The sequence below is a fragment of the Sus scrofa genome, chromosome 8 (genome assembly GCF_054392235.1).
Source record: "Sus scrofa isolate SSC_HxYL_T2T_F1_AM1 chromosome 8, Sscrofa_HxYL_maternal_Yorkshire_Landrace_v2.0, whole genome shotgun sequence".
In the NCBI taxonomy this organism is placed as follows: domain Eukaryota; kingdom Metazoa; phylum Chordata; class Mammalia; order Artiodactyla; family Suidae; genus Sus; species Sus scrofa.
Genome location: NC_139390.1, coordinates 75,844,529 through 75,857,794, shown reverse-complemented (window position 1 = coordinate 75,857,794; position 13,266 = coordinate 75,844,529). Strand labels below are relative to the sequence as shown.

The window sequence follows — 13,266 nt, the reverse complement described above, 5'->3', positions numbered from 1 at the left end:
ATTAAGTGCTGTTCAAAGCTTTCATTTTGGCAAGGGGAGAGTACATTTAACAAGTAGGTGAACTATATAGTATGGCATAAAATGAATGATAAGGTTATGGGCAGAGAAATTGGGGAAGTGCTAAGGCAGTGTTTAAGGTGAAGATCACATTGTGGGGTTTTTTTTGGGGGGGGGTTTGTTTGTTTGTTTTGTTTTGTTTTGTCTTTTTGCCATTTCTTGAGCCGCTCCTGTGGCATATGGAGGTTCCCAGGCTAGGGGTCTAATCAGAGCTATAGCTGCCAGCCTACGCCAGAGCCACAGCAACGCGGGATCCGAGCCGCATCTGCGACCTATACCACAGCTCACAGCAATGCTGGATCGCTAACCCACTGAGCAAGGGGCAGGGATGGAACCCACAACCTCATGGTTCCTAGTCGGATTCGTTAACCACTGTGCCACGACGGGAACTCCACACATTGTGTTTTTAATAGGGTAATCAGAGATCCTTACCTAAGAGGTGGACTTTTTAGCAAAGACCTGAAATAAATAAGGTAGTGATCTGTGCCTACAAGAGAAACTGTCTTGTCAGAGGGACAGCAGATACATAAATCTTGGAGTTGCAGCTTAATTAGTATTTTTAATGAAAAGAAAGCCATTTTGGCTAAAGTGGAAAGAGGAAGAGTGAGAATAGTAGGTGATGAAACCAGAGAAGTAAAAGGAGAAGTATGAGATCTTACCACTGGACAGATCCTATAAAAATTTTGACCTTTACCGTGATAAGATTAGAGGCCGTTGGATGACGTGATGTGCTTTCTTATAAGCAAGATCTCTGGGTTCTTGGTTGAAAAGAGCTTGAAAGAAGAGTTCCCTGGTGGCTCATCACGTTAAGTTTCTGGTGTTGTCACTGCTATGGCTCTGGTCACTGCTGTGGCACATATTTGATCCCTGTCCCTGAACTTCCAGATGCCATGGGCATGGCCAGAGATAGAGAGAGGTAGCCTGAAGGAGAGCTAGCAAGGGAGACTGCCTAGGAGACTTTGCCATAATCTGAACTAAAGATGAAGTTCTCAAATCTGGGTGGTAAAGAATAGGGGTGTAGAGGAATTCCCATTGTAGCGCAGCAGAAACAGATCCGACTAGGAACCATGAGGTTGAGGATTCGATCCCTGGCCTCGCTCAGTGAGTTAAGGATCCAGCATTGCTGTGAGCTGTGGTGTAGGTTGCAGACGCGGCTCGGATCCTGCTTTGCTATGGCTGTGGTATAGGCAGGCCCAGGCCGGCAGCTGTAGCTCCTATTTGACCCCTAGCCTCGGAACCTCCATATGCTGTGGGTGTGGCCCTAAAAAAGAATAGGGGTGTAGAATAGAGGTTATACATGGATACCTTCAGTACCTGAAGTGACAGAGCCATGATTCAAGAAGATGTATATTGAGATATATTTGAATAAAGAGAATATTTTTTTTCCAGTTGCTCTCTTTTATTTTGAATAAAGAGAATATTAAAAGACCTGAATAACATTTTTCTAAGAATGAATTTTATCCAAAAGTGAAAGAACCTTTAGAAATGTCCATATTTGGAATTCCTTTGGGAGATTTACTCTCAGTCTAATTTTTGTGTTCCACCACTTTTTCCACTGTCCTTCTGTTTGAATTAAGCCTCTGCCTGACCTGGATATTTTTCATACTTCCCCAAAAAACTGATGGAATAAGTAAATACTTCAAAAAAGAATCTTCTTGGAGTTCCTATTGTGGCTCAGTGGTAACGAACCTGATTGGTATCCATGAGGACACGGGTTCGATCCCTGGCCCTGCTCAGTGGGGTAAGGGTCTGGCATTCCTGTGGGCCTTGGCTTAGGTCACAGATGCAGCTCAGATCTGGCATTGCTTTGGCTGTAGCATAGGCTGGCAGCTGAAGCTCTGATTGGACCCCTAACCTGGGAACCTCCGTATGCTGTAGGTGTGGCCCTTTAAAAAAAAAAAAAAAAGAATCTTATCAGTTATTCATAGATAAGTAAAAATTACATGCTCACAGCTTTCCTAATTTCCCTTTACTTGATTGAAGGACCCAGAGAGTTCTTTATAATTAGTACAAGTTTTAAGTATTTTATTAAATTTCATAAACTTTTTCTAGGGACTGAACAGAAGTATAGTTGTAAACTTGTATTTTCTATACAGTTTTATATTTTAAAATTTTGGGTTTTTTTCCCTACTTATAGTAAATTGGACTTTATCTTTCAGTTGCGTGACTGAAAACATTTTGTAATGTTGATCATTTTAATTCAGTGACTTTTATATGTAGATTTTAAAAACTCAGTGAATCGAATCATTTTATTTTCTCATATTTATTATGAATCTTTGAAATAATCATTCTTGTTTAGCACTGCTGTCCAGATTAACCTCAGAATTCAATACTTATGGTGGGTGATTTTTTTTATATTCTTATATCCTGATATTTCAATATTCTTTCTCAAATAGCCGCAGTTTGGCAGAAGCCTGTTCAGAAGGAGATGTGAATGCTGTGCGCAAGTTACTCATTGAAGGGCGAAGTGTAAATGAACACACGGAGGAAGGGGAGAGTCTCCTTTGTTTAGCTTGCTCCGCTGGATATTATGAGCTTGCACAGGTTTGTGTTATCAAAAGCAGTCTCATGATTTTTTTTGTTTTTTGTCTTAATCTGGCCTGTGTAGTAATGAAATAATAAAATAAAATCGACCATCAGGCTCGTTTTAAGAAATAGTGTTGGTAATGCATTGTGTGTTTATTTGCTTTTACTATAGTATGACTAGGTAGGTGTTAATATAAATATATGTTCAAAAAATTTTGATGAAAATACCATTTTTTAATATCTTAAACTTTTTCTTTCATAAGGTTTTGTTGGCAATGCATGCAAATGTGGAAGATAGGGGAATCAAAGGTGACATCACACCTTTAATGGCTGCTGCTAATGGAGGACATGTCAAAATTGTGAAGTTGCTGCTAGCTCATAAAGCTGATGTTAATGCACAGTCTTCAACAGGTTATGCCTATTTCTTTTTCAGTTTTTAAATATTAACACCCTTTGACAGTAATTAGTTCACATGGACGTGATCGTTAGTGGTGGTTTTGCAATTACTGATGCTGCACATTTGTGTGTCTGTGCATTAGCTTAAAGTTCATTGAATATATTTTGAGTGAAATTTCTTCTGTTTGTGTCTGAGGGTTATTACTTGGCCTTGGTTCTTTTATATTAAACACTGACACAGTTCAAAGGACTATCTTCTTGCAAGTGAAGAGGTGTAGACCTTTATTTATGGGGAACAAGAGAAGGGAAGATAGGGAGAATCATAAGAAGGATATGCAACAACAGGCAGGACTGTCATTACCTAGTGCTATTAAATTGTGACCTGTAGAAAAAGAAAGTCTCATGAAAACATTGTGTCCTGCAAGGGACATAATGCTAACATCTAAACCATTTTTTTTTTTCTTTCAAAGTTGGGTATAGATGGATTTGTGTAAAAACTCTAAACTGTCTGAAAATACATATTGTGTATTTCCTTCCTGTCTATATTCTCATATTTATTAAATATTTTAAATAATTTTAAAGGTCTGCAAGTTCTTGTTTGAGGGGGGTTTAGAAATGCTTATTTTACCCAAAGTTTGTTTTTTCTTCTCCTGTAAAGTAGGAGATTTTTATCATCAAGGAGGAATGTTTTTGAAATTATTTTAACTTTGGTCACTTAACTGATGTAAAAAAGTTGTAGTAAAAACAAATGGAATGGTATGAATTATATCTAAGTAGGATGAATAATTACAATCTAAAAAGAAATGAAGCTTGGGATACCGTTCTCTAATTAAAGTTAGAATAAGTGTAACTTTTTTCCAATATGGAAAATTAGTTTCAGAATTTCTCAGTTCTTTTATAACTATAGTTGGTAAGTGTGTCTAATTTTCCACATGCGTTTGACTGATTTTAAATGGAAAGAATAAAGAGTTGGTTTTGGTAAGATAAAATGTTAATGAAGAGAAGAATTTTATTACATATATATGTTATATATATATAATATCTAACTTTATTAAGGTTATAGTCTCTTATTTCAGTTTTCTTAATGCTTAATAAATCTGTTTTATTTTGGTATTTTATGTTAACATCTTTGTTCTTCTTCATTAAAATAGGCAATACAGCACTTACATATGCTTGTGCTGGAGGTTATGTAGATGTTGTAAAGGTGCTCTTGGAATCCGGTGCTAGTATTGAGGACCATAATGAAAATGGTCATACTCCTCTTATGGAAGCTGGAAGTGCTGGACATGTGGAAGTAGCCAGATTGCTGCTAGAAAATGGGGCTGGCATTAATACGCATTCCAATGAATTTAAAGAGAGTGCCCTTACATTAGCTTGTTACAAAGGTACAGTACAGAGCATTTTTTTAAAAACAAAGTTTTTAAACTCATGAAATGACAGTTCATATAGTATGGTTTTTCACTTAAGATAAAAAGTAAAATTAAAATATGATTATAGTATGTAATAAAACTGCTTAAAGTTTCAGAATTTAAAAGTTCAGTGTATAAAGTTTATATATTAAACTCTTAAAATACACACTCAATATTACAAATATTGTCAATGAAAAATATTGATCCAGTTGTTTTTTATCAGAAATAATTATTTAATTTTAATATGCACTGTACTTTTTTTTCCATCTTTTTAGGGCTGCATGTGCAGCATATGGAAGTTCCCAGGCTAGGAGTCGTATCAGAGCTATAGCTTCCAACCACAGCCACAGCAATGTGGGATCCAAGCCGCATCCTTGACCTATGTGACCTCACGTTGCGGCAATGCCAGGTCCTTAACCCACTGAGTGAGTCCAGGGATTGAACCCGTGTCCTCATGGGTACTAGTCTCACTCGTTACTGCTGAGCCACAACAGGAGCTCCTGCACTGTGCTTTTTAATGGTTTTGCTTATTAGAATATTTTGCCTAGTTCATGCAAAAGAAGCCTGTGAATCCAGAATTACTTAGCCTGTACTTCTAAATTAAATTCAATAAAAGCTAGAATGACCTATTAATAAGAAGGTGCTTAAAGTATTTTCATGAACTAAGAAGAAAGAAAAATTGAAGAGAGAGGAGGGTATATGAGAAGAAAAATGAAAAATGGTGTGGATTGAGTTTGTATTCAAAAGAACAGTTCTAGAGTATCATCAACATACTTAATAAAGTTAGAAGGAAGAGCTGGTTGAAATTGAGAGCACCTACCCATACATAGCTGTACAAAGAGGATACATGGTGTTCTATATGATGTCAACCAACCTGAAAATACTGATAATATAGAAGAATATCTTATTTTGGGAGGGCAAGATAATTGTCTGGAAAGGTACTTGGTCTTCAGTCAGTTAATGCTCTATATTCTGGATTCTCATAAGAGCCATAGAGCCAAACATTTTTCATGTTCAACCTTTATGACAGATTAATGACGATAACTAAGAGACTTTTTAAAAAGCAAATTTCATGAAACTTTGTCTGCATAGCCAATTCAGTTCAATGCTTCCTGCCATCTTCAGCCATATCATGTTTATATCATAAAATGAATAATAAATTTTTGGCCTAGAGGCATGAAGAAAAAGCTCTTACAAAGCAAGAACAAAATTTAAGGAGGTGCTCACTCTCATTTCAGAGTCTTCATGTACACAAGCATATGAGTGAATGTCTCCTTAAATTTTGCACCCTGGGCTTTGATTCCCTCACCCTTGTGTTGGCCCTGGTGTTGTTTTGTTTCATTCTGTTTCAGAGTGGCCAGGTTTTGTTAGGTCTTTTGAATTAATTTCATCTAAAATCATAGCTAAAATAATCCTTATCTGGTGTTACAAATAGTTCAGGTTAAAGGTGCTTATTAGGAAGTACAGCTGAGGCCTCTTCTCTAGTTCTGTTTAGTAATTAGGCAGAGGTTAATCTTCATTGGGAGGAGAGGAATTATGCCTTGGGGCAGTCTCTCCAGGTTGGGCTGTTTGGGTGGCTCTTTTTCACCTTTTCACAAATACTTTTGAACCCAGAACTGGCTGCATTTTACTTAACTAAGTCCCAGATTGCCAGAGATCTTTGAGATGGGGCTCTTCCTTCTCTCCTTTGCTCGTAGCCCCACTCTGCTTTCCAAAGGGAAAGCTGAGGTTGGGGCTTGCAGGCTTTAATTACAGAAGCTGGATACAGAACTGAGCTGGTGGAGAATATCTCTACTGCTTCCAAAGATCCATGGACACTCTTACTTTCCTGTGTTTCTGGTGAGGTCTCCTAGCATATAGATTGGCAGGGAGGAGAAGGGGATGGGATTGAATTCAGGCTGAGACTGAATATTGATGTGGACCTTTGGAAAATGAGAATGACAGAGAGGAAAGAGGGATAGTTTGTTAGCAAAAAACAGGGTATGGCAGATGCTACACTTACCACAGTTAGTTGTGCTTTAACTGACTTTAGGATTTTACTGTCCTCTCCTTCCATCCAGTCCCAGGTGATTGAGAACTGACTGTACCTCATTCCAGATAAACTTGAGAAAAAATTAGTCATTCTTCTATTGTTTTTTACATAGTATCTGAAGTCTTTTTCAAAATATAATTTATATTCTTTATAACTACTCATAAGGGATCTTTATATGAAGCATATGATTTATTTGAAACTACATAAATATATGTGTATGTGTGTATATGTATGTATATATATATGTTTATATCTAAATGAATGCATAAATGTAAGTGGTGTTATTTCAAGAAGTTTTATATATTCAGTTTCCGACTTACAAGCAGGTTGTTCCTAAAATGTCTGTTAGTTATTGCTCATTTCCTCATAGAAATAACTTCAAGGATGATTGATTATCATCCCAGACTACTAGTTCACAAAAGTTAATTTAGTTCACAGTATAACTAACTATGACATACCTGGTCTCTTAAAAGGTTATAGAGGGGATCTTCTGGGTGTTACATTTTAGTGGCATCTTTGCTTACCTGCAGCAAGAATTCCAATAGCAGCAGTTTCTAGGGCAACAGCGTATGGAGTAGAACAGCAAAGATCACTTGTATAATTTGCATTGGGCAGTTGAGGGTAGCTTGTAGCTGACTTTATTATGCTTATATTGTTACAAGTTAAATACAACTTTTCAAAATAATGTAATGTTTTTTAGAATAATACATTATTTTTAATCTTACATACTTCTGGTTTAGGACACCTAGAGATGGTGCGGTTTCTTTTGGAAGCAGGTGCGGATCAAGAACATAAAACAGATGAAATGCACACTGCTTTAATGGAGGCTTGCATGGTAAGATTGGTGAAATTCATACATGAAATGTATTTATGTATTAGGTAGAAAGAGACAAAGCCAGTGTATAGTGAATGCTTTTTCCTTGGGTTCAAAGATTCTGCTTATCATAGGCTTATTGTAAAACAGCACCTCAGTTATCTGAGTTGTCAGTAGTTTTCAGAGCCAGTTGAACAACATTAACTTCTATCAGAAGTGCTTTCTGAAGCTTTATAGCGCTACCATGTTTTTCTTAGGCTCACATAACTATACTGGTTTTATGTAGTTGGCACAAAAAGTGACTTTGAAAGGCTGAGCAAGGATTTTAAAGAGAACATAAAACACAGAGTATAAAGATAATACTAAGTATAACGTATTTATCAAACCTGTAATTTAATTTATGAAAAATTAGAAATCAGAATATTATCTTACATAATTCTTCTTCTATCCTGGTCTTTTCTCGTCCCTGAATTCCTTTTTTAAAATCTTTTTTGGGAGTTCCCTTCATGGCGCAGCAGAAACTAATCTGATTAGGAACCATGAGGTTGCAGGTTCAATCCCTGGCCTTGTTCATTGAGTTAAGGATCTGGCGTTGCTGTGAGCTGTGGTGTAGATTGCAAACATGGCTCGGATCTGGCGTGGCTGTGGCTGTGGCTGTGGCTCTGGCGTAGGCTGGCAGCTACAACTCCCATTAGACCCCCTAGCCTGGGAACCTCCATATGCCGTGGGTGCAGCCCTCAAAAGACAAAAGACCAAAAAAAAAAAAAAAAACCTCCTTTTTTAGTTTGTAGTTGAGAATGCTTAAACTTTTGTATCTCAGTCTTGTGGCACAGAAATGGATCAAAAAAACATTATAGAGAGATTTATGAAAAGAATATGCCAAAGATAAAAAAACTGCAAACTAATTTGAAATTTCTTCTCTCAGCTTCCCTTTAGAGAATGATTATTGCGAGAATGCTGAATCTTATTACTAATTTAAAAAAACATTAGGTAGCCTCAAGACTTGGGTTATTTTTGTTTTTCTTATTGCCATAACAATGTTTGCTTCAGTAAATTATTCTTTTTAAGTTTTCTTGGAGGGTTTTGAGTTCCCTATCTGTTAAAATGAGGATAGTATCCTTCTCTGGGGTTGTTGTGGGGATTAAATGACATGATATGTGTAAAGTGCATCAAAATATCCTGTGATAAGGAATTTAAAATATTCTATATGTAGATTAGAAAATGAGAATGGGAGTTCCTTGGTGGCCTGTCAGAGTAAGGATCCAATGTTGTCACTGCTGTGGCTCAGGTCACTGCCATGGTACAGGTGGGATTCATGGCCTAGGAACTTCCACATGCTATGGGTGTAGCAAAAAAAAAAAAAAATTTAAATGGAATATTCTGTACACCTAACCTGCATGCAATGGAAGTAAATGTTATAAGTAGATGAAAGATATTAGTTCGGGCCAGACATTTGGAGGCTTGCTAAGAGACTGAGATTTTAAACTGGACTTCAAAGGAAATGTAGGAGTTGATTCTGGAGGGAGAAAATTCTGAGCTAAAAGAAAAACAAAGTGGAGTTCCCATCCTGGCGAAGTGGAAACGAACCCAACTAGGAACGTTGAGGTTGCAGGTTCTATCCCTGACCTCGCTCAGTGGCTTGAGGATCCGGCGTTGCCATGGGCTGTGGTGTCGGTCGCGTATGCGGCTCGAATCTGGCGTTGTTGTGGCTCTGGCATAGGCTGGTGGCTACAGCTCCAATTAGACCCCTAGCCTGGGAACCTCCATATGCCGCAGGTACAGCCCTGAAAAGACAAAAAAAAGATCAAAAAAAAAAAAGAACAAAGTAATCATAGTAAGAAGACATGGCAAGTCCAAGGCAAAAATGGACATGACAGTTTAAGAGAAAATGAAATGTCTATGAGGTAAGATATAGAAGGAAAAAGAATATGAAAGGAAGAAAGAAGGGAAAAGAGAGCTTTGGAGTTGCCAGTAGTTAGGAAAACTGTGGTTAAGGGAGACCGGTAAAGGAGGTAGAAGATATTATGAGAGAACTTTTTCCTTTTATTAATTTTCACTGGCATTTCAATGTTGAGCAACAAAGGAAGCACCATGTACATACTGTGTTCCCCTTTTCCTAACACATCATGCTCAAATCCCCACTCCTCCAAAAATACTGCAATTTTTTTTCTGCCTAATTGAAATTGTAGTTGTCCTTATGGTTTCCAAGAAAATTCTACTTGCCCTTTCTAAGCTTTATCCTTTTAGCGTTTATGCTTATACTCTTCAGTGTTGCTTGTATCTCACACTAGTCTCTTGTTTCATGTACTTAATTATTTTTTTTTTAACTGATGGTTAATAAGCTTCTTGATTAAATAATACTTTTTTTTTTTTTTTTCTTTTTTGGTCTTTTGTCTCTTTAGGGTGGCACCCACAGCATATGGAGGTTCCTAGGCTAGGGGTCTAATCAGAGCTGTAGCCACCGGCCTATGCCACAGCCACAGCAACGCAGGCTCTAAGCAGCATCTGTGACCTACACCACAGCCCACGGCAACACCGGCTCCTTAAGCCACTGAGCGAGGCCAGGGATCAAACCCACAACCTCGTCGTTCCTAGTCAGATTCGTTTCTGCTGCGCCATGACGGGAACTCCAAATATACATGTTTTATATGCTCAATTTCTATTTGCTACTCTAAAGAAATATAAATAGGTCCTCATAAATACTTGCTTACTCAATGTTAAATGTTGACTTATTAATTTTTATTTGAATTGAAATCAGTAAACTTCGTTGTATAGCAATTGAGAAGTATTTTTATAATGGTGCTGATTTAATTTTTTAAATTGGATTTGTACTTAGGATGGCCATGTTGAAGTGGCTAGGTTACTTCTTGACAGTGGTGCCCAAGTGAACATGCCTGCTGATTCATTTGAATCACCGTTGACTTTAGCTGCATGTGGTGGGCATGTGGAACTTGCGGCTTTACTTATTGAAAGAGGAGCTAGCCTGGAAGAGGTCAATGATGAAGGTTATACACCATTGATGGAAGCAGCTCGGGAAGGACATGAAGAAATGGTGGCATTACTTCTAGGTCAAGGTAACCAATACCAATCAAAATACTAAAGCATAATATATGTAAAATGTGAGGTTATAATTTTATAAAATTGAATTTCATTGTTTCATCTTTCTTGGAGGTTTGTAATGAGGTTCTGTTATAAGACCTTGAATATTTACTTTGAAAATAGCCCCCATACTGTGGTAAACAAAATCATATGAACTTCTTTAATATAGAGCTTTCAGAGCCATTGTGTATTGTGTGAATAAAAATAGAACTGGGGATGGGGTAGGGTTGTACGTTCTGTAGGGTCATATATGGGATTCAACATTTCTGTAGCTGTTATATCAAGAGAGTGTGCCTCTTAGGGCAGAATACTTATTAATAGATATTTGATGTATCTAGCATTTCATTAAATGCAGTATGGGAAATCTAGCCACACGGACTAACTTGGCAAAAATGCCAGAATGCAGGCCTAAGGAGCTCAGTACACAGTGGGCTTTTCTTTGGGGAAAAGTGAAGCAGTTACTTTGGTGTATTAAGATACCTTAAGTTTGGAATTCCTGTCATGGCTCAATAGTTAATGAATCCAAATAGGAACCATAAGGCTGCTGGTTCAATCCCTGGCCTCGCTCAGTGGGTTAAGGATCCAGCATTGCCATGAGCTGTGGTATAGGTTGCAGACACAGCTTGGTTCCCGCGTTGCTGTGGCTCTGGCGTAGGCCGGTGGCTACAGCTTTGATTAAACCCCTAGCCTGGGAACCTCTGTATGTCGCCGGTGCAGCCCTAGAAAAGACAAAAAAAAAAAAAAAAAAAAAAAAAGATACCTTAAGTGTAAAAGTAATCACCCATCTCTATTCATATTTGTAACTATTTGTGATCTGATTTTTTTATCTGTTTTAGTTGTAAAAATTTTGTTTAGACGAATTTAAGAGGAATGGCACAGTTTTAAAAAACCTTTTTACTGATAGGTAGTATTGACTAGAATTTTAAAAACAGTTTTTGGAGCAGACTTTTTAGGTTTGAATCACAAATCCACTGCTTGCCAATTTTGTAATTTTAGGCAAGTTTCTAACTTTCTCTGCCTCAGCCTTGTCATGAGAGGGTTGTTCTGAGAGTTTATATATGTGTAAAGCTTTTAGAACACTCTTTGTCATATAGTGCCTGTTAAGTGTTAGTTAGCTATGATGATGGTGGTAGTAGTAGGAGATCGTGACTTTGACCAAATTGCTTAACCTCAATTTCCTTAGCTGAAAAAGAAAGCTAAAAATAATATGTAAAATGCTTTCAATGTTGCCTGACAAATAATAGCATATTAAATGTCTATTATTATTTTTATCAAAATCTTTATCATCATTATTCTGAATCTTTATAATAGAAATGTGATTTTAAATCGTAAGTCCCTATATCACCTGACTTGTACATTCTGGCAGAGTAAATCTTATTCCAGCAGTGTACATTAAATATGGACTAGTGGAGGTAGTTTTGATAGTTTTATTTTAACTGCCTCTTTAGTGGGGGGTGGAGGCAGGCAGCACTTTATCATTAGTAAAGCAATGTAATGTTCCTTTTTAAAGTATAGTTTATTAGGAAATAATCTTGTTTTGCTTATCTCTGGAATAAGTTAATGACTTTCTTTAAATAATTAGAATCTCTGTTTTAGGAGCGAATATCAATGCGCAGACGGAAGAAACTCAAGAAACTGCCTTGACTCTGGCTTGCTGTGGAGGCTTTCTGGAAGTGGCAGACTTTCTCATTAAGGCAGGAGCTGATATAGAACTAGGGTGCTCCACCCCTTTAATGGAAGCTGCTCAAGAGGGGCATTTGGAGTTAGTTAAATACTTATTAGCTGCAGGTAGGCAATTTTGCGTTTGGGAGAAGTTTTTTTTACATGATTTATTTAAGTAAAAATATAGTGCAATTGAGTTTTTTCTGATGTGTGATACACACTGTGTACAGAAAAAATATGAAAAATATTTTGTGGGTATTCTGAATAATTTACCTTATTGAATAAATAATTTACTTTATTGCTATTTGAAGTATCTGCAGCTTTTATTTTAAGCGGTAATCTATTTCTAATTTTTTTTTCTTTTTTGCTTTTAAAGATGCTGATAATATTCTCTGTTTCTAGAAATGGATAAGGCTATTTTGTCTAATTTGAGGAGATATGGCTTATCTAGAAGAAATTTCAGTATCCACATTTGTGTCTTATGATTCTTTTATTAAGGCTGTGTATCTAACACTACTGCAGGAGCTAATGTTCATGCAACAACAGCAACAGGGGACACAGCACTAACATATGCCTGTGAAAATGGTCATACTGATGTAGCAGATGTCTTACTTCAGGCAGGAGCAGATCTGGTAAGTTCTGTCACTTTCTAAATCTTAATATTTAAAACTAAAACAAGAAATTGATTTAAAATTCTATGGATATTAGAGACAAAAGGTATTTCTTCTAATTTTATATTGCCCTTTTTTTGCCATTCTTTATCTCATTTAGTCAAATTTTTTTCCTACACTGTTTGCTTTCCATTCTTATTTTCCTTGTTAATAGAACTGTCTAATCTATTACCCCTTTCCCCCTTCAAGAAAGGGAAAATTTTGTGTTTGATATGTTAATAATTAGTATTAACAATTAATACAAATTTTCTCCTAAGTATTTAGCTACTTTTAGAAGCTTTTCTGGTTTGTCATAAAAAGGCAAACATGGCTTAGAGGCATTTCACTGTAGCTTAGGAAATAAATTCAGAAATATCATTCAGAACATTATTAAATAATAAAGGGATTTAAAGATAAGTATTTTGTAAATAGTATTTTTCGTCAAATAACTTTTAGTGTAGTAAGAAAGATGAAATACTGAGGTCATTATAAGGTAGATTATAAAGTGATGTCACAGGGAAAGTACAGAGAGTAAAGATGCTCAGAAGAGAGAAAAATGTACTCTGAGATGTTATGTTTTAGACTGGGTGAGGTTTAGAAAGCTAGATATTGTGATGTGAC

At 36.6% G+C, this 13,266-nt stretch overlaps 1 protein-coding gene across 24 annotated transcripts in view; it reads left to right on the top strand.

Annotated features, from left to right (window-relative positions):
* The window catches only part of ANKRD17 (ankyrin repeat domain 17), a 170,810-nt gene that overhangs the window by 90,113 nt on the left and 67,431 nt on the right, over positions 1–13,266 (top strand). For 12 of the 24 annotated variants that reach the window (NM_001201383.2, XM_021100390.2, XM_021100382.2 and 9 more), the window contains 7 exon segments: positions 2,454–2,601; positions 2,847–2,994; positions 4,131–4,364; positions 7,161–7,255; positions 10,071–10,308; positions 11,930–12,121; positions 12,518–12,627. In NM_001201383.2, coding sequence (NP_001188312.1) covers positions 2,454–2,601; positions 2,847–2,994; positions 4,131–4,364; positions 7,161–7,255; positions 10,071–10,308; positions 11,930–12,121; positions 12,518–12,627 — 1,165 coding nt within the window. 24 annotated transcript variants of the gene reach the window in all.